Source organism: Pogona vitticeps, chromosome 1, assembly GCF_051106095.1.
Source record: "Pogona vitticeps strain Pit_001003342236 chromosome 1, PviZW2.1, whole genome shotgun sequence".
Classification (NCBI taxonomy): Eukaryota; Metazoa; Chordata; class Lepidosauria; order Squamata; family Agamidae; genus Pogona; species Pogona vitticeps.
The window spans coordinates 253070177-253097975 of record NC_135783.1 but is presented as its reverse complement, the minus strand read 5'-3'; the positions used below and the strand labels follow the sequence as shown (position 1 = coordinate 253097975).

Genomic DNA, 27799 nt, shown 5'->3' with positions numbered 1-27799 from the left:
GCACATAGGACTGTTCTGTCATAGAGTTCCACTTATGGAAAAGCCCTTCTGTACTGAATGTTTACTTGCTTATGTGGGTGAAAGAAAAAAGGTTATAATTGCAGTTTTATGGGATTTAAAAATACGTAGAGCTGGAAATTTTGTTTTGTTTTTATTACCTGCTAGGACAGCTGTCGGTAATAGCATAATGTTTGTGTGTTTGTTAGAAGGAGAGATTTATGTATGTGACATTTAAAGAAGAACAGATCTGACAGATCCCTGCCCCATGGAGCTCGCAGTCTGAAAACAAATGTCAGGGAGACAACAGAGGAGAGGACAGGGACGAGTTTGGGCAAAGGAAGAACAAATTTAATAACAGTAATTTGGGCAACATATTTGTTGAAATTTTAGCCACCCTTAGAGATTCTCGCTGACTTTTCCAGACCTTAATAAAGTTATTTCCTGAGACTCCCAGCTCTCTTCTTAATTGAAGTCAGCCAAAAGTTTCCCATGAAGACAGATAGGATAATAAACAGCACAACTTTATTCATGTCTATTCACATGGCAGCACTATTAAGGCTAAATACACAAAGCATTGCATTGATTCTTCACTTCTTTTGCTCTTTATATTTTTGGAAAGGGAAATGGAGTGGAATCATTCCCAAATTGGTTTTAGCTGTGAAACATTTTCAGAAATGCAAAGTACTGTACTCTATGCTTTCCTTTCAGCAATAACTTGCTGTTTTGCACTTCTACTTTCTAAGTAGTAGGCATACATTTACCCCTGAGCCATGCTAATAAACATAAAATTGATAGCCCATTATATGAACAATAGTCCAGCTATTCATTACATTTAATTGCATTGTAGACTGGAACTTTGTTCTGCATAGCATAATATAGTTAATATTTCTTAATTGGGGAAAGTGTGATTTCTTTTGTGGAAAAATGTTGGCAGTAAACTCTTTTCAGCTAGAAAATCTTCAGATGTCTTCATTCAGTGAAACAATTTACCAAGTGGAGCGAGTGAGAGCTTCTGTATGTGTATAATCAGGCCAATACAAAATTGTAGTGTAACAGAATAAAGTTTTATTCATACGTCTGTCTGTGATTTTTAACTAATGTTGCAGTCTTAGAACCATTTATTCTGAAAGAAGTATACCCAGCCAGGTAGCAATCAGACTTAGCAAAATTGTGGTTTTTTTACCCCTGAAACAACTATGCTAAACAGAACCACAGTGGTTTTGAGAGCCTGCTATGCCTTTTAATGCCTAGTTTAATAAAAGATTATTTTAAAACATAGCAGTGACTTTTATTGTGATAGGTCAGGTATTTCAGCCCTGCACAGTATTTGTTTTGTTACAGTGCCAAGAAAATCTGACTGAGGCTTCAAAGAGGTCTTGGAATACTCATGGTTGACACTCATGGTGCTTTTTGCATCAAAGGCCCTATGGCAGAGAACAGAGGCTGGATTTGCCTGCCTCTCATCATAACGTCACACAGCAGTCCTGATAAAGGAAACATTCCAGCAGCTGTTGCCACACTGGTCTCCAAGGAAGAAAATTTTTTAAAAAAAGCTTAAGAGTTCTGTTTGCAGCTCTATATCTTCTGATATCACTGTGTGTGAACTTACTCGCTGTGCAGAATTCTGTACCTAACAGAGTGGCATCTGCTCAGCTGTGGAAGGAATACAATCTATAGGCATAAAACAATTAGTATTTTTTGGCAGGTTTGATTTTGCTGGGATGTATTCACAAAGATGATATGAGATAAAACTTTATCTCCTCATCTTCTCTTTGTGCCAGTAAAATGGCCGCGCTGTAGGATGATGGTTAAACCAGGTCTGGACAACTCTTTCTCTCTCTCAAAGGCAGGGATGTTGGCAAGCCTTTGGGTCTGAGTCTTTGGTACCAAGTCCCAATTCCTTATATAAAACAAGATTTTTTTCCCTAGAAAAAAGGGAAGGGTTGGCTGGGCTTTGAATCACGAGTCAAGTTCAAGTCAAGTCACTAGTGTGACTTAAGTCCAACGTGATAGCGAGTCCCACGACTTGAGTCCTCGTCCCTGCTCAACAGCCACAGCCACTTGAGAAACAGATTAGGGGCATCATTTTTTTAAAAGAAGTGTAATATGGTACCTTTCAATAAAACAGATTAGAAATGTTGCAAATTAGAATTCCTGATATAAAATAAACAAAAAAATGTTAAAATAGCTACAAATGTTCAAGCTTACAAAATTTACAAAAAGTGCAATCCTCCCAAAGTCACACAGGTCCCATAATTACCAAACAACAACAAACCCTAAAACATTAAAGCTAATACAAATTAAAATTTACAGGTTCTGGCCTTAATTGCTAAATTGAACATTCCCTGGGGAGTAAACTCATGAATCACATGCTAATAGTGAACAAGACACAGTCCAAAGTAGGTTGTGTGCATTATATACCATCAGATCATTTTTGACTTATGGTCACCATCATATGATTTCCATGGTGTGGGGGATATTTGAATAATTTTACCCTTGCTACCCACAGTTAGTTTCCGTGGTCAAGTGAGGATTTAAACTCATGTCTTCTCAGTCCTAGTCCATTCCTCTGTCCACTGCACCACCTTAGCTCCTGTTTTTCTTTCTTTCTCAGTCTGCCAACATTTTCTTTCTTTTTCTCCCTGTTTCTCTGCTGTCCCTTTCTTCTTCCCACACCATCCTCCCCGCTATCACTTTCCCCCCACTATTAACAGATTGCTAGGGAAGGGGTGAATTGCCCCTGCAGAGACCTGAACAGGTGGCGTGCAGTGGATTTTTGAAATTAAGTGTGGTATTAGTCTGAAGACCTCATGTTGCTTCCGCTGAACTCAGCTGAACTTATTTTCTTGGTACTACGAACTCACTAGGTGGCCCTTTAAGTAAACTGCTAGTTGTCAGCTTCAGGCCCTTTCCTCTGTTATTGGAATAGTCAAAGGGTGCTGTGAAAATTACTGGTAGGCTACCTGAAATACTTGAAATGCTCTCTCAGTCATTATCCAAACACTTCTTACTGCCTGTCAATCCACCTTTGAGAGTTTGTCACAGATTTTTACAAACTTTGCCTTTGCCTCAGGCTCTCAGTTTATGACTGAAGCTGAGACTATATTGACAAATAGGGATTTCCTCTGCAATTAGCATGGGTGAATTTGAAGTGTTTTCCAATGATGCAAAGGCCAATGTAAATCAGGCTGGCCCTCTTTGCTTCTGGTTTGTCTGTTTTTGCCTTGCTTCTATCCCAGTGATTTTCAATAGAAAATCACTGGGATAGAAGGAAAAATTGATAGAATCCCAGTGAAGGCTTCTATCCCAGTGATTTTCCCCCATATGTTTCATTCTGCAAAGGGAGGAGGATGTGACCCTGGGTTGTGTTATGGTGATGCCTGAAGCTAGGGCATGATGTTTTAGGACAGCAGTAACACCCACTCCTGCAGTCTTTCTTCCTAGCTGTCCCAAAGTATTTTTAAAAATTGTTTTAAAACAAACTACCAAGTTTAGCATTAGATCATCTTATTACTGCATTGATACATTACTTTACTGCATCGATACACTGCATTGATACATAGCACTAGAACGCCTTAACACGGGGGGGGGGGGGGGAGAGGATAAGAAAAGAGAGCCAGGAATCACTTGGTGGGTGATATCAAAGGAAGTGTGACTGTGAGCGCATATCAAATTCTATCAAATTGAGGGCCAGTGTGAACACTGTGTGTCTAAACTGTGTTCACCTAAACTGAATACAACTCTGAAATAGTCTGTGAATCAAGCCCACAGCAAAGCCTAAATGCTCCAGTTTGTCTTGCAAGCGTAGTCCCACCCTAAAGCACTGCAGCCCATGTATAGTTGCATATGTACTAGAGAAGAGTTAACAGCTTCCTGTGACTGGATCACATCAGCAGCTAATCCACCTGCTGTAGAGTGGCTGGAAACCCCAAGGATCAGTGGCCAGTCATGAAGGAAGGATCCATCCCTATCTCATGTACAGAACAAAACTTATCTGTACTGTCCTACAAAAGGAAACAATACTGAGGTATAATTTCATGCTGCTTTCCCTGGTAGGCTTCTCATCTAACAGCAATATTGGCTTTTCCAGGACGACTTAGAACATTCTCTTTGTTCCTTTCTTTTGAAATGAATTGAGGGCTGCTGAGGGGAGAACCGGCCAAATCTGCAGGTAGAATGTAAATCAAAGATGGCTTTGTAAAGGAGAACTGTCTTTGTTAAGGCAGATGGGTACGCACAGATGGTTCCTGTAGCAGCCCAATTAAAGAAAAACAGAGAATAGACACATCTAAGAGGAAAAAAAAACATAATTGTGAGGGGGAAAGAACATTGCTGTGAAATCTGTTCAATTGAGAAAAAGCAACATTTGTGGATTTAATTGTTATTTCTCTCCGTCCACTCTTGTTCTGATGTTCATCCATTACAATATCCCTTTCCTTTGTAAAAAAAATGGAAATCAATTAATAACGACTATGACTAGCATTCAGGTTTTGTGTTCAGGCTTTGTGTCAGGCCCATCAAATAATCACACATGCTCCTTCTTGATCTGTAAAATGGGAGTTGTACTGGCATGCCTCACAGAGTGTGCTCAGAGGGCAGTAGAGGCTGCAGACTTCTTAAGGGATATCCACATGCAAAATGAGGAGCATTTCTCAGAGCTATATCTCCCTTTCATTATGCTAGCACATCAGTTGTGATCTCTCCACCATGACTGTTGTGGTTTCCCATTGCTTAACAGATCCCCTCTGGTTCCTTCCTAAAGGATTTGTCCTCCAGTCATACAACCCAAGTGGACTGTGCTCATTTTAGGCTTCTGCCTTGGAACCTGTCTCATCTTCTGGGAAGGTTGATTACAGATGGTAGACATTGTTTGGAGGGGGGATGAGTGTCAGGCAAAAGAAAAAAAAAAGAAAAAAAGAAACGAACCAACTTAGTGCACTTGGCACCCACAATGTCTGTGGGCACCAGTATCAATCTGGGTGTTGATGTCTCAGCTCACTCCATATTCAGACAGTAGCCCAGAGAACTAGGAGGGCCTGCGTGGGCTAAAAGATCATCATATAAGGGGAACAAGAGAAAGTTTGGGTGGATTACAGAGAAAGCAGGAAGTGCTGCTCTTTTAAATCAGTTAATTCAAGTTTTGCCTCTTGAATTTACTGAGCTTTTATTATGTCTTGCAAATCTCTGACCTGAAGGCTAAGAAGAGCTGGGATCTGCAGGGGATGCAAATGCATATGGGAAGGAATATGAGCATGAAGTTTGTACCTAGTTGGTACTGGGGTGTAAACTGTGTTTTAAGCCAGTGGGGGCTCTGGCAAGAGAACTGAATCAGAGCTTGGAAATAACTAGTTACAAGTAATGTAAATATATGTAACAAATTACTTTTTGAGTAACAAGTAATATAGTCAATAGTTACAATATTACTTTTTAGGCATAATAAGTAACACATACAGCATCTAACTGTTTTCAGTCCTTAGATTTAAAGGGCATTCTAAGGCATTTTAGTGGCACTTTGAGAGGATTCTTTGTAGGTTTGTGTCATTCTCTTATCAGCTCTGAGTGGCAAGGGAAACATTATTTTGTTTTGTCTTTGCATAAATATTTCCAAAGTGAAAGTATTTTCAAAGAGTACTTCCCTGTAGGTTTATGGCTTCTTGGCAATGATAAGGCAATACATTAATAATGCAATATGCAACAAGTTACTTGCATGGTCTGAGCAATGGTAATGACAGCCTGACAGCGAAGAAGTGATGAGTGACACAACAAGTTCCTTTTAAAATGTAACATTGCAAGCTCTGTACTCAATCTGTCATGTTACCCACATGTACTGGAAATCTTTCTGAAGCAATCCAAAAACAGAGAAGAACATTTGGAGAGGAGGGCAGAATGGGGAATGTTTATGGACCTTGTCAGGGAATTTTCCTAAAAGGTAGTGTAGAAAAATATATGGCATAAACAGAAGGGAATAAGATAAACTAGTGGAATTAGACCGTGGATTCAGAAAGTTACCAACCCGGGTAGAGGATGGGCGTCCAGGATTAGGATGGTAGATGAAGCACTAAGATGAATTAATAAAATCCAAGATATTATAGAGCACACAAAAAGCAGAAAGCTAGAATATTTCAACTTGTAATGAGAAATGAATGGTATGGGTTATTACAGCTGATCAGTCAAGATAGATGTAAATGGGAAAATAAGTGCAAGAAGGAGAAAAACACATTACCTGTAGGGGCCTGGAAAGTTGGTTAGTATGCAGCACAACATCACAGTTTAGAGCTTCTGTGTCTATAAACTGAAAAGCCATGATGACATACCATCTCTGGTAGAAAAAGAAGTGGAAGAAGATGGGTGTCCAGATTTTTCAGCAAGAAAAAACAGTCAACCTGTGATATCTTTTGACTACTTTGCATAATTTGTTCTGGATTTTCTTACTTGTGGTGAATGGAAATAAGCGTTACCATGGAACATTGAAAACTGGTTTGGCAAGATTTCAGAGATATTTCCCACAGTCTCTACCTCTGTCTACCTCCTGTCTGAGGGTGGTGAGAAGTTTGAGCAATGTAGTCTGAGAAATTCAGTTCCCTGGTTCCCCCTCCTTTGTAGCCATATTCAATAATTATTAAAACAGGTGCACTTGGTCTACATAGAAGGGGATGCTGAAGCCTTGCTTCCCTCTGTTTCCAATGCTGGCACTCTGCTACACATGGTAGGTGGCGGATTTGAATAGGAGAGTCTCTGTTCTCTTTGGGGGCTCTCCACATGAATTGGGGCTTTGGAAAATCACTATCATGACCCATGCAGAGAGCTTCTATAGATAGCAGAGGCTCCATCCTCTAGACCAGTAGTTCCCAACCTTTGGTCCGCATGGACTAAAATTCCTAGAAGCCTTCACTATTACCTGTGCCAGCCAGGGTTTGGGGAGTTGTAGTCCAAGAACAATTGAGGACCTAAGTTTGGGAACTCATCACCCTCCATGTCTGGGAGAGCAATGGTGCTAGAAACAGGGGGCACCTCTATGGGTTGTAAGTGAACCTGCTTTAGTAATGGTCAAATGATTATTTATTCAAAACTTCACTCTGTGTTCATGCACTGACCTCTCTTTTCACAGAGATGCCTTAATTGAGGTCTTAGGTAAGGAGTAAAGAATTCCTGTTGTCCTCCTTCTTGAGAAACAGCCTGCCACTGAGTTCCCAAGGAAATAACACCCCTGGGCTATTAACACTCTTTTGTGACAGAGTGGCAAAGCTTTGACAGGGTGTTGCGTCAGGGCATCGCATATTGACATCTCTGCTCACAGAAATCTGACAGAAAAGCTATACAGTTTGGCATAACCTCAAGAACTAGATGCCTGACTTCCTTATTATTTAAATAAGTCATTCCCCAGCATTTTGCAATCACATTCGCTTTTTAATTTTTAAATAAACTCTAAAATTCTCCTTTACCATCATCCAACCAACCCCCTTGTGTCCGTGAATTTAGTTCATAATTTGACATTTAAAATAAACCTGGGAACTTAGTAAGTTTTATTTGAGATTGAAAACAATCACAGATAGTTTTATTGTGACAAAAAAATTAATAAAAATGTAATTTGTCACAAGAAGCAGTGGAAATGAAATGAATTTAATGTGAAGGATTGTGAAAAAAAGCCAGTCATGTGCCCCATTTGGAATTTGTTCTTTCAGAAGAAGTTGACTGGTTTGGGGGACAAGGTGCACATCTTTATTTGAGTGAGGAGGTGCCATTTACTACTCTTCCTCAGGAAGCAAAAGAGAGGTCCTGAGCTACCAGATAGGATTAGGTTCTCATTAGTTGCTTCTTGGTTTCTGAAGAAGAAAAGCAAAAGGGTTTCAGAAAGAAAGGGAGCAGGTGGTTCAGCACTGAACATTTGAAATGGCTTGCATTTCATTCCTTCTGTTTCTGTCACTGCCTGTGGGCTGAAATGTTTCACAGTATCTAGTGGACCACAGAAGCCAGCCATCATCTCCCTGGAGGCATTTCATAGGAGAGCTACTTTTGGCATTCCATATCTGAGAGAGACACTGTAGTAACCTGAAAGCCACATTTTAAAAAATTATTTCTTTCTATACTTAACTTTTACTTTTTTTAACTTTTATTGAATTTATACCCCGCCCCTCCAGACAAAGTCTTCTCGGGGCGGCTTAAAATAGTTTCACCATGCCTTTTTCCTTAGGGGAAAAAAAAAACAAAGTGGCTTACATCATTAAAAGAAAATATTTAAAGCTAAACAGTATGCAACTATAAAAAGGATCAAACAAGTTCCACACTAAAAATGGTTAACAAAAGCAATAACAAAAACACATTCAAAGCAGTAAGGCAACACTCCATTTAAAAACTTCCCTCAGGCAGCCGGTCATTAAGGGAAGGCTTGCCTGAAGAGAAAGAGCTTTGCCTGCTTGTGGAAGGACAGCAAAGATGGGCCCAGTCTGGCCTCCTGTGGGAGGGAGTTCCAAAGTCCAGGAGCAGCAACAGAGAAGGTCCTCTCCGGAGTCCCTACCAAATGTACCTATGAAGGAGGTGGGACCTAGAGAAAGGCCACTCATGATTATTTTAACAGCTGAACAAGCTCAGCTGGTGGAACTGTCCATGAGATAGCTTGAATCGAAGAGCTTGATAGGTTAGAATCAGTACTTTTAATTGTGCCCAGAAATGAATCAGTAGCCAGTGGAGCTGCTGTGATAGAGGGGTTGCATTTGTGCCAGGGTGGCGTCTAGTCAACTTTGCTCAATCTTTAGTGGAGCATTTATAATTAACTGGTTTAGGTAACCCCCTCCCTCCATAGCTTGCTCTGAGAATGCAGACTAGTATGCACAGTTCTTCAGATGGACATTTCTTGAGGGATGATTAAGCCTCATCCTAAATGTACTTCATATTTTGGGGACTTCCTGGCAATAAAAATATTCTCTAAATTAAGTCAAATTGGGTGTTGTCTTTGCTGCGGTCACCCATTTTCTGATCAATAAAATGTGTTCACATTTGAATTCTTCCATTTTTACTCTTGCTGCTTCTTTACAGTGGCCGTGTACTGTTGTTTATTAGAAAATTCACCAGAGTGAAGGCTACCTTACAAGATGCTTTATTTTTCCTTTGTCTCTTGTTTATTTTCCTTCCGTATGTTTCATGAAGAATTTCTGCAGAAATTCCTGCTTCCCTTTTAAAACTGCAAAATGTTGTCTCTAGCTTTCTGTTGTTCGAGCACAGCAACATGGCAGAGATGTGAAATGGCAAGTTCCCATAAGGTTCGTGGGCGAGTGTGATTTCTCAACCATTCTTTCTGCTTGCCAACGTGTCCTAGGAAGCACCAGGGGAAAAAAATAGCTCGGAAATGCTTGTCTCTTAAAAAGTTAAAACATGAATAGGTTTAACTTCTGTTATAAATTAAATGGTGGTTTTCTGTCAATTTCTCAACTATTTCTTTTAATTTCTAAAATTTATTCAGAGGTAATAACAGAAAATAGACAAAAGAAAGCCATTTGTATCCTTGTTAAAATCTGAATATTGACAGATAATGCTAACTTTACATTTTTAAAAAATAAATTAAATATATTCAGAGCTGGATATTTTCTCCATAGTTTTTTATAATAACAATTTATGCTTAGTCTCTTTCCATGATCAGTGTAATAATGACTGGGGCACAATGCTTCTAGATGAAATCATGCTATGTTGCGTAACAGAGTTGATAACATCTTTTTTGCCATAGTTCTTTGCCCCAGCTCCATATGTTGTTGTTGTTGTTGTGTGCCGACAACTTGATTCTTATGGTGTCCCTTTCTAGACTTTTCTAGGTAGAGAATACTCAGAAGTGGTTTACTACTCATTTCTTCTGGGGGTGCTCTGGGACTGCGGAACTTGCTCAAGGCCACATAGGCTGGCAGTTTCGAGATGCAGAAGTGTGGAACTGGACTCCCAACCTCTGAAATTAAATGTTCCACCTCCTCCCAAGTCTTGTAACTTCTCCCAGTTTTGCAAACATTTCACAACTCTGTTTCACATTGATGTTTCTACACTATTTTAGATTGTTAGTGGAAACAGAAAGAACTCCCTTGTGCCTTTTATAGAAATTGCAAAAAGAGCGTATGGTTCAAGAGTGGAATCTGAAGGATTGAAACATATGGTTGTACCAGTCACAGTGTGTTGGTTTCAGTTACTGTGGTTCCTTCAGCCTTTGTTGTTAGTTTATAACAAATGTTAAACCAGGTGCCCTTCTTTCCTGACACTAACCTGTTCTGAGTGAACATGAGTGGTGTGGCCTGTTCATGGGATGGGGGAGATTATTGCAGGGCTCAGTCTGCCAGATGCACAAGAAGCAACTATACTCTCAGTATGTACAAAATTTCATAAGCGCTAGAATTTTAATGTGTTTTAAAATTAAATATAGGAGTGGATTTTCTTAGTCAGCAGTTATAATTTTAAAGATTGCACTTTTGAAGTTTTGAATACCTGATATCACTTTATTTTTACTTTCTCACCCTTTGATGTTCTATCCTTTGATGAATCTAAACCTGCGTATACCTATAGGTGCCTAACAGAAGCCTGTAAGCACTCCCCCCGTTTACAAAGAGCTTATAACAGTGATTAGAAATAATAATGTTGGTGGGATTTTTTTGTCTCTTTCTAGAAACCACTTGTTGGGAATAAATAACTGAAGATTTTAAAAACTGGAAGAATATCTGGGAAGAAGAAATCTAGTTTCTACAAGATCAAATCTGAATTAAATGGCGGATAAACAGATCAGGTGAAAAGTTCTTCTGGGCTTCTCTCTCAGATGTTGTCTCCAAATCTAATTATTTCTATGTTGTCACGTGTGTTTGCTTCATCTATTATGTCTCCCACTCACCTTAAAGTACCCTGTTTCTTGTCCCATTGTTAGATATTGGATTATTATCTTGGGGTTTGTAGGGCCAGGAATTGCGGGTAGCTCCTCAAAGCATAGCTAAATGGCCTCCATGCATGCTAGGAAGGACAAGGGAATTTTTGAGCAATAAAGCTGAAATATATACTTTTGCTGTCTTAAAGTGAAAGAAGCTGTGTTTATCCAAAGTACATTATGCCTACAACAGGCAAAATTCAGTACAGTGGACCCTTGACTTACAGACGGCTTGACTTACAGACTTTTTGAGTTACAGACTTCTCTGGCCGCAAAATTTAGGTTTGACTTGCAGACTGAGATTTGACTTACAGACCAGAAAAAAACCAAAATGGAACAAAAACGGCCTGTTACGGGATTAATGGGTTTTCAATGCACTGTAGGTCAATGGAGACTTGACTTACAGACTTTTTGACTTGAGAACCGCCTTCCAATACGGATTAAGTTCTCAGGTCAAGACCCCACTGTAATAGAAATGGGAAGAAGAGAAATAATACTGTACAGGACAGGAAAGAGTTGAGTGAGTTTTGGTCAGGAGAATCGATGGGACAGGCTCTTAGTATATATATACATACCTTTGCCAATGAAGGAATAAAAAGGTGTTTGGATTAATGCCACAGTTACAGATTCTTTCAGCCAAGGTTATTATTAAAAATAAATCAGGTTTTCTTAAACATATCTATGTTACATACAAATCATGTTTTTCTGGTAGTTCACACATGTATTTTTGGTGCAAAATACAGTGGGGTCTTGACTTAAGAATGGCTCGAGTTAAGAACATTTTGACTTAAGAACCGCTCTCATAGGAAAATATTGACTTGACTTAAGTACTTAGATTTGAGTTAAGAACTGAAAAAAACCCACGTGGGAGGCAGGGAAAGTGCAAAATGTGAACTTTCAGTTAACTGTTGGCCAGTGAAAAGGGTGCCTGTCTGCTTCCTCACTCCTCCCAGCGTTTAGAGAGTGGATTGGGAGACAGTCTTCAGACTGCCTGGTACTGCCTGGACTGTATTTTCCCTGCCTTCCCTGAACCTTTCTTGACCTAAGAAAAAAAGAAACAAAATATCCCCCTCCAGTGGTCGAAGGCGGAATAGCAGCTTCCCATTATTTTCTATGGACGGAAAAGAGCAGATACGGATCAAATGGTTTTCAATGCATTCCTATGGGAAATGCAGATTTGACCTGAGAAATTTTTGACTTGAGAACCGCCTTCCAATACGGATTAAGTTCTCAAGTCAAGACCCCACTGTATCAAACTGAAATTTCTGTCCCAAATATATTATTACTCTTCTTCATGTTGTTACCATCCTTGCCCCCTATCTATCAATGTCACCATAGTTGTCCACATAAACTGTAATATTTGGTGCTTAGTTTTGTCTCTGGTGTCCAGTAAATAATTAACCATGAGATATAAGGGCATAATTGTAATTATTTTATTTATGTTACCCTAATAATCTGTGATGGAAAAAAGGAGTCCATTGTGAAATCTTTCTAAAATCTTCAGAATGAAATCAAAGACATTCTTGAATGTTTAGCTTAACAGACACAGAGTATTTTGCCACAGTTAGCATAAAATGCTCAGGTAAGTTGTTCTAGTATGAATCTGAAATGTTCTGGAGAGCAAGCATTAGTTAATCATTCAAGAGAACCTGGGCAGCATTCTCTGTTTGCTTTCCCCCTCACCCCCCATGATAAAAACTTTTATGAAGTTTCAGCTCTGCTTGTGACCAGGTTGACCCCCTTCTCTTTCATGAGACTTCCCAGATTCATTTTCTTTCATGAGCATGTTTTGTAGAGAAATTTTTGATGAGACAGTAGATGTTCTGTTATGACAGGGGGTTGGTGATTTTGTTGCTTTTAGATTTTGGGTAGAAATTGCTCCCATTACTGGGTCTCCTTATGACTACAGGGATTTTAAAAAAAACTCACACTACGAAAACAGGAAGAAATTTCAGAGAACTGGTTAAGTGTACAATACCAATTACGTAATTGGTGTCTTGAACGATTTCTGCCATTGACTTAAGAACTGGGCAATTTAAAGGGGAACTGTCTCTTGCTTTGTTTTCAGTTTGTGTTTAGTTTAATTTGTGGCTTTGGGTTGATGCAGCCAGATAGCAAAACAAGTCACAACTAGAGTAGGCCCACTGAATCTGTGAAACTTATGAAGGAGTTGATTCATGAAATCCCCACTGATATAGTGGGCTACTCTAGGTGTGACTTACTATCCTAAACCAGAGGATTTCATCCATAATCATATTGTATATACCTCTGTATGTGTTTAGGAGATAGAGAGAGTGAGAGATTAGTTTCCTAAACCAGTTTGCTAGTGATAATTTCTGTGTCACTTTCATGAGAGCCGAGATAAAGAATGGGGTTTCAATCATCAATTTGGCTCTGGGATATTTTTGCAATCTACCACATTTCCAAGCTTGATTTTTGTAAAGCTTTCTCTTTGAACTATATTTTGGTTGCTTTTGTTTGCCTGCCCTGCTTCTTTGGTCCAGAGCACCGCCTCCCTCACCAACTGTCAAATCCCTGACATATTTTAAAAATCCTCAGAGTTCTTTAGCCAACTGACCAAGGCTTCAGGCTTGTTTCTCCTCACTTCCCCCCACCCACCCCTTATATTTATTCTCTGGTAAATATTTTGATGAAGGCTCTGTGCCAGGCACGACACAGAACATAATATTCAAGACTGGATACCGCAATCAGTGGGGTTTTGTGAGTTTTCCTTCTTCATACGTTTCAGAGATGGGCTTTCTGATTTTGACGATCTCTTTATGAGCTCAGTAGTGATGTATAGAGCAGAGACTGCTGAATAAGTGCCACGGGATTTGAGTTTCATTACAATTCTGTGATTCCCAAAATTTTCATGAATATTTTTTCTGTGAACATGGAGTTCTTTGGTAGATTTTAGGACTGGAGTCATATGCATGTATACTTGGGTGCAACTCCTACTGAACTACTCAAGTCTTTGTAAATGCTTGTGAAATTGAGTCCTGAGCCTTATTCTCCATTGTCTTAATGGAAGGCCCTTAAATCTTATGAAAATAAAGGTGAGAATCTAGGTTTGTAGAAGGACAGACCTAATTATTCTTCACGTCACACCTGAGAAGTTCCTGAAAAATTAGGGAAATAATCAGTCATATATAAAATAGTGACTATGACCAGTCAAGTCACACTGAGGAAACAGGTGACCGAAGGCCACTTTAAAAAGTGGGAAGAACACATCCCAGGAGTTTGGTCAGGTTTAGGGTGTTGCAACAGAACTGTGTTATGTTTTAAATGATACACATTTTGGGAATCCAGGTCATTACTTCTACTAGAGGGGGATATGCACTGCCCTGAAAAGCTAGGTTTGCCAGGTTTTTATAGGTTTTAAAAATGCTTTTAATGTTTTTAAAATATTGTTACCTATTTAATTGTGTTTTTAAGTGTGTTCAATATTTTAGTAGCAATTGTTCTCTGATTTTGTGTCCCCTTATTTGGGGGGGGGAATGGTTGCATATAGATAAAACAAATAAATAAAATAAATAAAATTCTAGTTGACTATAAATAATTTTGAGTCTCGTATGGAGAGAAAGGTGACAAATGAATGAATGAATGAATGAATGAATGAATGAATGAATGAATGAATGAATGAATGAATGAATGAATGAATGAATGAATGAGTAAAGGAATGAATGAATGAATGTGTGCATGCATGCTAGTTCATGAGGGCATATGTCACAATAAATCAGTCTTTGAATTGCCATAAGACTGTTTTAAGTATTTGTCTGTCTCATCCACATTGTTGTTTGGTATGACTGTATTTATTTCTGCTTTTGAATGTTGACATTGTATTAACATTATGCCTCTATTTTGTTTTTTTCCCCTCTTAAGTTTACCTGCAAAGCTGATCAATGGAGGGATAGCTGGGCTAATTGGGGTCACTTGTGTGTTTCCTATTGATCTGGCAAAAACTCGCCTGCAAAACCAGCAGAATGGCCAGCGAATGTACACCAGCATGTGAGTATTCCATGGTCATAAAAACAAATTGTATAATAGCAGGGCCTTTGGGGTTTGTTTTTATTTGTTTTTTTGTCATTTGCACAGCACTTTTGAGTGGACTGCCTTGTAGCATTTCTCATGCTGGTCCTCAAAATAGCTCCAAAGTAGATTTTTGCAATTCTCCACCTACAAAATCTGACATTTGATGAGTGTGTGTCATTGATATTTTGTAGCTGCAACTATATGATCTAAGCCAGAAGAGGAGAACATACAGCTGGTCCAGTCTGATGTATAAATGGCTTAGAGCTGAACCTTATGTGTACAGTGTAGGGATTTTAACAACTGAAACACTTCACCCCTCATAACAAGACTTTCCATACTTCATGATTCCTAACAGATTAAGTCACATATTAAAAGCATGTCTAGTTTTAATGTGGCACATGCAAAGAACGTAGGGCCCAAAATGTACAATGCCAAACAAACGTACAGCTCAGGAAAGCAGTTTGCTTATGGCTTATTTTTACCTAGCTAAGGGTGATTCCCAAGGGGGATGCTGATGTTTCTTGTGAAACATCTTATAATGTTTCTCTGGAGACAAATGGTGTTATTCTTTGCAGCACCTGGGCTTTCTTTTTAAAAAGGCTTATATAATACCCTGGCTTCCAAATAGAAACTATTTAAAAAGCTTAGAGAAGTTCTTTCATGAGCATAAAATAAAATAGTATCTGATTTCTGACTGCCTTTGTAATGAGGACTGGTGAAATGTATGAATTGGCTGGTTTTCTAATCTAGTGCAAGGTGACTAGGGCAGGAAGAAGGGCTGCTGTTTAAGCCATTAAGCATTCTTTGCAATGGCTTGTGGTACAATTTATAGTGTAGTGTTTTTTGTGCCACCACCACCATCCTGCCAAATTCCTCTTGAAGAGTTATGTCCTGGCTTCAGGAAGCTAAAACTACTAAAATTGTCCTTAAGGAGGATGTTTTAGTAGCTGCTGATATTCTGATCATTCTCTTTCTCTCCCTCTGTCTTTTCAACAGGTCTGACTGCCTCATTAAAACAATCCGGTCGGAGGGATATTTTGGCATGTACAGAGGTTAGTGTGGAGCTGTGTGTATGAGACTTTACAAAGGAGGAAGAGTTGCACCTGGATTAGATCTTTAGATCTAGGTAATGTGCTGTGCCTTTGGTCAGTTGCATGGCAATTAAAAATCCCACAGAGAAAGCTTTCCTTAGAAGAGAAACTCTGTTATCAAAACAGCACTACCTGCTGAGTTTCTGCTTATCAGGTAATTGTTAAAAGTAATGCCAGGGATCTTTTTTAATGGTTTGATTCAGCAAATGTGAACTAAAGGTCAGTGGACAGATTATATGTGAAATGGAATTCAGCTATGTTTCTTGCAGTGGTCATGAGAAAAATGTAAGATAATTTGTCAAATTAGCTTTTTCTGTAAGTACAAAGAAGATGAGATGGTAGAGACCAACGTTCCCTCTAATTTTCAGCCCTGCTGGGCGAGGCTCAGCTCCTCACATGCAGGACTTCACCCTCGCTTGTGCACAACTCCCCCCCCCCCCCGGTTCTGTTGTGAACAAAACCAATGGGGCTGAAAACTATTGCTGTGGGTATGTGGAGGAGAAGGTGCCCTGTGCAACAGAGGTGGAGTTTTGTGCACGTGTGCAGGTGCACACTTTAGAGAGGACCTTGGTAGAGACCCTTTCTGAGTTTTGATGTAGAGGGAACCAAAGCTGTAAGAATGAGGTAAACTTTTAGATTGATTGAACTTAGTGCATCATTATCATCATCATCAAGTCAATTCTGGCTTATGGTGACCCTTTCCAAAGTTTTCTAGGCAGAGAGTACTCAAAGGTAGTTTACCATTCCTTCCTAATGGGGGCATCCTGGGATTGTGCGGCTTGCCCATGGCCACACAGGCTGGCTGCTCTCCCTGGAAGCACAGTGGGGAATCAAACTCCCTAATCCACCAGCTCAGAGTTTGTGCATAGCTATACTAAATTGGTTGTTAAAACTTATATGTTTAGTCAATTAGGTATTATTTTAATGGATAAATATGATAAAAGGCAAGAGGAGAAGGGGACGACAGAGGATGAGATGGTTGGACAGTGTCACTGAAGCTACCACCATGAATTTGATGAAAATCCGGGAGGCAGCGGAAGACAGGAGGGCCTGGCGTGCTCTGGTCCTTGGGGTCACAGAAGAGTCGGACACAAATAAATGACTAAACATCTACACAACAACAAATGATAAAAGGCTATCTATCTGGGAAATAGCTATGGTTATAGGACTGTTGAAATAGAAACAGGCAGGCAAAGGTGGAATAACTAGAACCATCTATAGCATCTCTCATCTTTTCTCACATCTTATCTCTAGTAATTCCTCCCCACTCCAAAGCATTAGGTCAGAGTTCTAGACTTATTCTAGACTTATTCTAGATTATTTTAAGAGGTGCTTATCTATTGTTGGGGTTGTTTTGCTTCAGTAAAAGAATTGTTGCACATGGAGATCTGTCATGTAGTGGTCTTTGAGGGTTATGGACCTTTTCCTTTCTCTATCATTTGACTGGAGATATCGCTGCATCTTGTCCCTCTAAATAATAGGCTAAGCCTTGAAAGAAGAAACCTTTATAACTATATTTAGCTTCCAAGGAGATCTGGATAGGAAAGGGCATTCCCTTCAAAAGCAAATATTTCCCTAACAAGAGACTGTGTGCAATAAACTTTACAATGGAAAAGTGGTTAGTTTCAATTACTTAGAGCACTAATATTCAGAATAACATTATTGGTCAATCTGATTTGGAATTTCTTTTTATGGAAAATGTTTCTGCTTGGAATTTTAATTCTAGTGCTAAGTAGAAAGTGACAGAGACTCAGACCTGTAAGGTACCTCAGTGCACACACATCAGATTTAAACAATTTTGTTGGGAACTGTATTTGTTACATTGCACTTTTGTATGTTTCTATCCAGGCAGGCTCTGATGTGAAAAGTGCATATGATTGGTAATTTATTGAAATAGTACTCTCCAGAGGTTGTCTTGCTGTCAACCTTGCTGTTTCATTTTTCATGGTAGGTCTCCTGTGTCTTTAAGAGCTACAAGAAAAGCCGACATCCAGTGGGTGAAGCTCTTTCCAGGACTTGTACCTGCATGCTAGGAGCAGAATTGAGAACGTTGTTTGTTTCAGCTGTAGGTCTTCCAGAATGGCCTTTGGAAGCTGTAGTTGGGGAAAGCAACCCTTCTAGATTTTGACTGATAGAATCTTCATCCACTCAATTTCTGCAGGTCATGCAACTGCAAAAAGCTGAAAGGCTCTGTTAGAGGCAAAAAGGAAGGAAAACCTTAGTATCTTGAAGGGAAGCATGTGTCAAATTACCTGATTTGCCCTTTGGTTTATCCTTATACAGTATATCTTGTTTCTCTTGGCAGACTTGCATTTTTCTACAGATAGTCAGAGATCAAAAGACACAAAGTTTTGATTTCAAACAGCTGTAAACCTTGACATTTTTCATGTAACCAGAAGGGTGTGCCTACAAATGAGCTGCAAGAGTTTACAACTATTTATCAGTTTCTTGAGGGATGTGGTGGCGCTGCAGGTTAAATGGCAGAAGCCTCTGTGCTGCAAGGTCAGAAGACCTGCAGTTGTAAGGTTGAATCCACGCAACGGAGTGAGCCCCTGTATCTTGTCCCAGCTCCCATCAACCTAGCAATTCGAAAGCATGCAAAATGTGAGTAGATAAATAGGTACCACCACGGTCGGAAGGTAACAGCGTTCCATGTCTAGTCGCGCTGGCCACGTGACCACAGAAGATTGTCTTTGGACAAATGCTAGCTCTATGGGTTGGAAACAGGGAAGAGCACCACCCCCTAGATTCGGACACGACTGGACAAATTGTCAAAGGGAACCTTTACCTTTACCTATCAGTTTCTTAGAAGTATTGGTAAAGCACATCATGATCTATCAGTTGGACAGTCCAGATGAAATTTTCTGTAGAGAACCTTTTAATTACTTGATTACACAAATCCAGATTCTGATCCAGTGATCATGGAGGCTTCCTGCTCCCAAGTGACCAGTATGGTGCAGGTTTTGTGCTGCATTTCCCAGGAACCAGGAACTATTTGTAGAAGTTGGAACATCTTGTAAGCTACTTGGGTCAAGCTATTATCTCAGTTCCTTAACAATTAGAAGGGGAGACAAGCAGAATTGCATGGAGTAGAGACTGGATTTCAATTGGCATTCTAAGAGGATTCTCAAGACAGTGATGTAAATAGCCTACACAAAGTAAAATGAGTGTAACTACCCTCACATCCTGCATGTCCCCTTCCATTCATGCCTGCGTGGGAATAGAATGATAGACTAGATAGGCCACTGATTTAATCCAGCACAATACTTTATTTTATGGTAGCATCTGGTCTTCTTCACCCTTCGCAAATCCACAGTAAAGCAGAAAGTGAGTCTAGATGTTACTGGGTGACAAACTCATTGTTGACTTCTGTTCCCTCTTTTTTTAGATTAGGCACCCTTCAGTCTTGAGAGACTATGGTATTGTGCTCTGTATGGAGGACTTTGGACAGCATCTAGTGTGGCTGAGAAGGCCAATTTGAGAGTGACAATGTAAAAATACATAAGAAATCTAAAAGGTTTCTTGTAATTCAGGAAAAGCTCTATTCCATTGGCAGCTGCTTCTTCATCCCAGTGCAGTTCCTGGTTGGCTGATGAAATAGTAGCTGGCTCATTAATCAGATTAGCGGTTGAACAGTAAGAGCATGAACCATCCCTTCAACTTGAGCCCTATTCAGGCCTCCATTTGCATTGTGAGTGAGCCAATGCCAAGCCTTTGCCAAGCTGGCAGAATACAGAATTGCAGCCACAGAGACCACACAAGGCAGGGAGACTTTTTTTCTTAACTAAGAATACACACAATCTCTGGGCTTACAGTGTTATGTGCAAACTCTTCTTACTTCTAGGAACAGAAGGATACTTTATTTAATTATTTATTTATTTATTTATTTATTTATTTATTTATTTAATTAATTAATTAATTAATTAATTTATACCTCGCCTATCTGGTCATTGTGACCACTCTAGGCGGCTTACATCATGAATATAAAACAGATATATATCACAATTAATTAATTAATTTACACAATTAAGAAAATTTGTACAAGATGACAAAAACGAAAAATCATATTAAAAAAGGAGGGGGAAGAGAATTAGGAATTAAGTGGAGGGGGGAAGGCCTGCTTACACATCCATGTTTTCAGTTGATTTTTTAAAATGCCCAGCGAGGGAACCATGTGAATCTCCGGAGGTAAGTTGTTCCAGAGATGAGGAGCCACCGCCGAGAAGGCCCGGTTTCTTGTTTTTTCCTTCCAGGCCTCCCTTGGCGTCAGGCTCCTTAGCCTCACCTCCTGACTTGCTCGAGTGACACGGATAGAACTGGGTGGGAGTAAGCGTTCCGCCAAGTACAAAGGCCCTAAACCATTTAGGGCTTTAAACGTAAGCATCAGAACTTTGAAGTCAACGCGGAACCGAATGGGCAGCCAATGCAATGCGGCCAGAATAGGAGAAATGTGATGGTGTTTTCTCACTCCGCTAAGGAGTCTGGCCGCCGCATTCTGCACCACTTGGAGTTTCCGCGTCACCCTCAAAGGTAGCCCCACGTAGAGCACATTACTGTGGTCTAATCTCGAGATTACGAGCGCATGAACCAAGGTAGTGAGCGCCCCCACATCAAGATAGGGTCACAGCCGGGCTATCCACCAAAGATGGGAAAAGGATGGATCCCCAGGCTGCGGACCCCACTCTTTGTGGTAAGGGTCACACACACCCCAAACGAGAGGGAGTCACCCAACCCGCCAACAGTGGGGGCAGCCACCCTAAGAACCTCCGTCTTGTCTGGGTTCAGCCTCAGCCCATTTTCCTGCATCCATTGCAATACAGCCCCCAGGCAGTGCTGAAGGGACAGGTGCATGATTATTTATATAATGTCATTGTTGTTCTACAAAACTCCATAATCCTGCAGTGTGAAGTATGGCTGATTCTGTGTTCTCAGACTTTTTCCTGGCTGGGCTCCAATGGTGGTTGTGGTTTTTTCTGGCTGTTTGACCATGTTCTGGAGGTTTTTCTTTCTAATATTTCTCCAGTCCCACACATACCACATACCACACACTACACCAGAACACAGACAGAGTTCTGGCTCCTGTCCTCTGAAGATGCTGGCTACAAAGACTGGTGAAACGTTAGGAAAAAAAACCTCCAGAACACGGCCAAACATCCCGAAAAAACCCATAGCAACCACGGCTGATTCTGTTTGCAGCAAAGTTTGCATTGGCTTAACATGGGGCTTCTTTGCACTTTGCAAGTAGATACATACATGTTAAAGCATACAGACATACCTATTCTCTTACTTTTGTGACAAGAATTTTTTGGGTTGGAAAGATGTTTCACTGCCTGATCATGATAATTTTTTAATGTAACAAAACCAGGGATCTTGTGAAAATTGAGAATGCGTGGAAATGGAAAATGATAGAGAAGGAACAGAAATTTGGCAGACATGTAGGGTATGGTAGAATATCTGGAAGCAAGAAAAGAGCTGAGGTTTTGACTTTGCACTGATGCTCCTTAGTATCATGGCACAAAATATATCCTCCTCTGTTTTTCTTTGCTTTTCCCTGACTTGAAAGTAGTCTGAGGATATATCCATAGTTCATGTGCAGATGCTTTCTACTCCATAGCTAGATAATATTGCTGCATTATGATAACTTGAGAGAGTACAACTTGATTACACAGAAGTACCTCTGGTATAAAACTTTGGGTGAGGTTATGTTGTATTAATATGTCAGTAATGGAATTTTTGAACCTAGGCCCCCGTACCTATCAAATGGCACTTGGTAGGTATTGAATCTCATCCAGGTTATTAGAGTTGGTGCTTGACAGATTCTTTCTCTTGTCCCTCCCATAATATCATGGATGTCTGACCATTGGCTTAAAAGCATTTCTGGCGATCTCACCTTTCCATTAAGGTACTGTATTGGTAATCACAATTTAGGATGAAAAAATAGCAAAATGGCAGCTATGGGACACTGCATTCAAGCAGTTAATGTCCCCTCTTTCTAAATAGGCTATGTTCATCCCAAGAGACGTGAAAGCCAGCACATATTCCTTAAAATTCTGGCAGTGCTTTAGGAGTTTGACATAAGCTGTTTTTGTCATGTTGGTTCCAGAAAATGAAGCACGAAATATGGCAGAAGCTATTTAGGCCAGTTTCTCTAGGAACAGAAATATGTATGCCTTTATGTTGCATGGTAAGATGGTTCTGTTTGCTGTATCCTGCAGTTATGCTTTGATGATTAGCAGTGGCATTGCTTTCTTTCATCTGGTGGAAAACCACTGTTTGGTCCCATGCAGTATACTGACACAACTGTCATCTGGTATTTGTACTCGTTGGTTGTACATACACACTTATGACGAGTAAACTTTTCCTAATATTGATCTTTGATCAGTGATAGATGTATTCCTAGTATTACTTTGTGTGCCAAGATTTTACAGAACAAGTTTTGTAGTAAAACAATTTTGAATGAGGAAATTGTTTTGTTAAACACAAAGGACTAGGGAGAAAGCACTTAGCAGGGTAACAAATCAGCCCTGTAGTTGCTCTTTATTATATAGCCAATTTGTCAGAAATTTATGGGGCAGTAAATTTTTATAAAGGGACATTTTATACAGATGGTTTGTTCTGCCTCCTTTTCTTATTGGCATTTGAAGCCTATGTACCCTTATTTATGAGCTATTCTAAATCTGAGCTGTTGGATAGTAGACAATATCTAGCATCAGTGCACCAACCCACACTATATGGCAAGAATCACATGATGGAAAGTAAAATGTTAGAGGCAGAACTTGGATATGTTACTTTTTGGACAATAGCTCCCAGAATCCCCTGCACTGTGGCTCTTTGGCCATGTCAGCTAGTAGATACTGGGAGCTGTAATCCAAAAAAGAAACTTTTCTGAGCTCTGAGTCATAGGAGCCCATTTTAATTTATTTGATGATTTGCATCCATTGTGAGTTACTAAGGACAAGGATTATGCAGTGTGCTCCCCCCCCCTTCTATCAAGTGATTTTGCTGAAAAGATAAAAGATTTGGGATGGAAATCATAGCTTGTTTTTTGTTTTGTTGTTTGTACATTTTTCTTGCCTCTAAAAAATTAGAGATTAAAAAAGAATGACCCAGAAGCTTTCTTGGGATTATGAGATCACATAAGTACATTCATACATGCACACGTATGGTAGTTCCCAGAGTGGTCGACCAGACCAGATGGGCGGGATACAAATCAAATCAAATCAAATCAAATCAATCAATCAATCAATCAATCAATCAATCAATCAATCAATCAATCAATCAATCAATCAATCAATCAATCAATCAATAATGTGGTGTGGGCCATCAGGTTTGCTTCATCCTAAAAGGGGTTGTACTGGGTGACTGAATGTACCAATTTTAGACAGATGTTGTTGAGAGAATGGGGATGGAGCATGGATTTAACCCACTGCCTGCTACATTGCATATTCAGGGTTACTGAGCGGGAAGTTAATGGACTATCCTATTCTGTGTTTTCAAAACAGTGAGAAGGACCAGCTGTGATCTCACCATTCTCCATACCTATTACCATTTTGGAGCAGTTTCCTGATAGACTGGTTTTAGTTGCTTTGCTTCCTTCCACTGGCGTGCCCTCAAGTAGTATAGTAAGGTCATAATGCCAGTAGGGCTTGATCTTCTGCTTCTGCTAATTATTTTTGAAGCACCTTAACTGTCACAGTAGCTGCAAGTGAATATCCTAAGATTAGTTTAGGTTACTGCAATTCTGCTTTACAGAGAGAGAACTAAAGTTGAAGACCTGCAGGCCATTATATCAGTGAAACTCAAATTCAATTGTGAGAACCAAATGGGGAATTCATTCTCTACCTCCCCCAGTACCGTTATAGCCTTCCATGAGCAAGATGACATAAGGGGCAGGGCTATGAACCTTGTTTGTTTGTTTGTTTGTTTGTTTAACATTTATGCCACCCACACTACCCAAAGGTCTCAGTCTCCAGCCAGATCAGTCAGGAGTTGGTTTTGTCCACTTACGTTTGTGCCAGTTGTGATGTACATGAAACCCCAACTGAGCCATGGGGCTGAAAGAGTGCTTCATTAATTGCAAAGCCCAGTTTGGAGATGGCCTTGCCTGCACCAAACCCTACTCAATCAAGGAAGATGCAGCTCCCCCATCACACCCTCACCCTCCTCCACTTTTCCCAACCAGCACAGATGGGAAAGGAGATAAATCTAGGCTGAGAGTTTTACTGTTATCTATAATTACTGATCTAGGCTAATAGTAGTGGGTTGGAAGGGAAACAGAACCTGGAAAGTTTCTGTTAAGGGAAAGTAGTTTGATTCTGTTATTTGTTGTAATGTTTGTAAATATTTCATTCTTGATGCTTGTAGCAATATTTAAATAGGGACTGATTAAATTACTCTTTGCTTTGATGTTTATTCTCCCATACAGTATTTTTATCTTGTTGCTGTTATGTGTGATCAAGTCACTTCTTCTCTTTTTACTATAGGAATTGTCTTTCTGCATTCTTCTCCAATAACATATCTGGTTTCATTCCATAGGTCTTCTAATCAGCGGAGTTTAATAATTGCAAGTCTATTCCTTATGTGGACTTGAAATTCATCAGAAATGTTGTTTATATTTTGGCACTACAATTCTTCTAATATTCTTTTTCAGCTTTGTTCTAATGTTAGATATAGTTCATGCTCGGTACCACAACCTGCTCCTGTTCTTGATTTGGCTGAGAAAATACAGCTTCTTTATCTCTTCTTTCTAGTTGTTTCAATTAGTAGTCTTTCAATTTTATGTTGATCATCTGGTGATGTCCACACTTACAGCCATAGGTTTGGGTGTTTGAAGCATGTATTTGCAATAAATAGATTGTTGGCTTTCCCAAACTCTATGAGTTATTCTCTTGCTTCATTTCTGTCCCCCAGGCTAAATTTTCCAGCAGTGTTTGATTATTTGTTGCCCACTTTTACGTCCAAGTCACCTGTGTTTAGAAGCATGTTTTGTTTTGGTATGTGATAATTTTCCTCCTAGGTGGTTGCATAACAGCTTTCAGTTTCATCATCAGTATCTGTAGTTGGAACATATACTTGAATGATAGTTATGTTGATAGGTTTTTCACAGAGTCTGATTGACATTATCTGTCACACTTCGCATTTTAGCCCCTAACTGCCTGTGCTACATCTTGCTTCAGTACTGGAGCCACTCTATTTCTTTTGCCTCTGTCATATCCAGAATAAAACACTTGGCAATTGTCTGGCTGAAAATATCCTGTTTTAGTCCACGTGAGTTCACTGGCATGAAGCACTACAATGTTTATATGTTCCATTTTTGCTTTATGGTTTCTAGTTTTTCTATGTTGTGCAGCATCAGACTTCCCTTTCATTTCTGTGCATATCAGCAATTAGACATCTTTTCGGTCTTAATCTAGTTGCATCATTGGTGACAGAGCTATTTGTATTTGTCCTTTGTTCTCTAGTAGCTGATTGAGTGCTTTCTGACCCAGGAGTCTCATTTTCCAGCATTATCTCTTGTTTCATTTTGGACTGTTTCATCATAGGGTTTTCATGGTAAGAGAAGTTTACCAGGGGTTTACCATTGTCACCTTCTGTGTAGTACTAATAAAAGTTAACTTGAGTGTCACTGCCGTTGCCTCCTCCACCAGTGTCACTTTCAGCTATTGCTGCTGCCCAATATCTAACATGAAGAGGATAGATGAATCTTAGGGCCTGATCACATGTAAGAAAAGAAGTCCAGTTATACCAAATTTTTTCATCCCTCTCTTATACTGATACATTTTTCTCCAGCGGTCATGTGGTTTATATATCGGTGGGAGTGTTTACATTGTTTAGAACGGTATCAATTCATTTCCTTCTATATCAACCATTATAATAGGCTAGACTTCTCTTTAATTTTGTGTTGATTCATTTTCCTTACTATTTCTTGAAGCAATCAGCCCCCCCGTCCTTTTTTTCTTAATTACCAAAGGTGATATATTGATAGAGCTGTACAAGCCTTCTCCCCTCCTCCCCTTTTCCCAGCACTCCTTTACTCACTCATTCTCTTTTCCTTATTTCTCTGCAGATGTCTCTCAGTTCTTGGCTTTCATTTTTCTTTACCTTTTTGCACATGTTGGGAGGAGGAAGTGGGTTTTAAAAGACTTGCAAAGTATTGTGAAGAGCAGAGTTTAGAAAGAGAGAGAGAGGAGATATTCATAGAACATCCCTTTCTTTACAATTCAAAGTGGAAGTGTGCCTTTAAAGTTCTCTTTCACCCACAAGTTTGTTGACAGTGATGGCTACTAGTGATTTACTGATATCCTATTTTAAAAAACATTTTTGAAAAAGAGTACAAGTGCAGAAGCCATTCATTTCCATTCACTACATTAACTTTTGGAAAGTAACTCTCTCTCGCTCTCTCCCCCCCTTTTTTTCCCCTGCATCTCTTATTTAGAAACAAAGTCTTATCAGAGTCAAGTGGACCAAGGTTTGATGTCTCCTTGTGATTCTAAGTAAACCATGTCTTTATGGTGTACTTAGACCACAGTGGCCATCATTTAAAAAAAGGTGAGAAAAGGCTATATTGGCAAATGCTGGGCTCCCTTCTCTTAGAGACCTCAATGGTGGGGGTCACCCTTGTGTTACTAATGTTGTGTTTTCTTTTGTTATCCAGAGCAATGCACAGCTAGTTCATTGTGCTTTCTACAGCAGAGGGATTTGCTGCTAGATGTTTTTTTATAACAGAGCACTCACATTCCCCATGCACGCTGTCAAGTGGTGTTTACATGCCACAGGACAGAGCCGTGTGTGCTCTTACTCTGTTTAAATTGAGGCCCTGTGCAAAGCAGAGGGGAAGGACTGAACTGCATTAAGCCAGACTTCATTCAAAACATACTGGTCTGAGACCAAAATAAGGTTAACTTGCTCTGCAGAGAAAACGTAGCTCCTCCATTGAGCTGCTTAAGGGTACATCCTGTTTTTTTGCTGAGGAAAAGAAATATTTATTGAGGCACTTTGCATGACATCATTTCGGCAGTCCTTACAACAACCCTGTAGAGTGGGCAAAAACAAAAGGCTTGTAGGACCTCTAATCGTAACGGATTGTTTCTGTGCAAGCTTTTGTGGATTATATTGCAGTTTTTAAAAGTTTTTATACTGAAAATCTGGTTATTTCTTTTCTCAGCAGAGTGCAAAGCAGAAAGGCAAAAGTACAAGAGATTTAGCCTAGTCTAATTTCTATAGTAAAAAGTCATCTGAAGACAACAAAAGTGAAATTTATTTATAGTTACCACCTGTAGTTACAATTAGAGGAAAATGGACAAAAATAGAGTTTTTAGCATGAAGAAAGTTTTCAAAGAGGTAGCTGTGTTGGTTTATGCAAGCATCTCAGACGAGAGAGAGAGAGAAAGAAAGAGAGATTGCAGCATTGTAGAGACTAACTGTATATTTTTATGTGAATGTTTGTGAATCGAGTCTGCTTTCTCAGACATAAGAATGAGACCACGACTGTCATTTATACATGATCAGGTGGTGATACAAAGTATGGTCACAGTGGCAGTTGTTCATTAGTACCAAAACAGAGTATTAGGCTGTGGATCATGTCAGTTTATCAGTGTGCAAGATAACAATAGCGTAGTTGACACAAATGGTAAACTGGAAATCCATGTAGCATTTCACATTTTGGTAACGGTTTAAGAGCTCTTGATTGATCATCAGTCCTTTTAAGGGGAACTCTGTCCATATATAACTTATCTCAGCTACTTCTCATTTTGTAGTTTTTTTTCACCCAAAATCCATTCAGTATTGTTAA

The 27799-nt window shown here is 39.6% G+C and overlaps 1 protein-coding gene across 3 annotated transcripts in view; it reads left to right on the top strand.

Moving 5' to 3' along the window:
* The window catches only part of SLC25A22 (solute carrier family 25 member 22), an 88027-nt gene that overhangs the window by 33169 nt on the left and 27059 nt on the right, over nucleotides 1-27799 (top strand). For all 3 annotated transcript variants that reach the window (XM_020784136.3, XM_072985617.2, XM_020784137.3), the window contains 3 exons: nucleotides 10637-10753; nucleotides 14768-14893; nucleotides 15914-15969. In XM_020784136.3, coding sequence (XP_020639795.1) covers nucleotides 10734-10753; nucleotides 14768-14893; nucleotides 15914-15969 — 202 coding nt within the window. In that variant the 5' untranslated portion in view covers nucleotides 10637-10733. The remainder of the gene's footprint in view (nucleotides 1-10636; nucleotides 10754-14767; nucleotides 14894-15913; nucleotides 15970-27799) is intronic.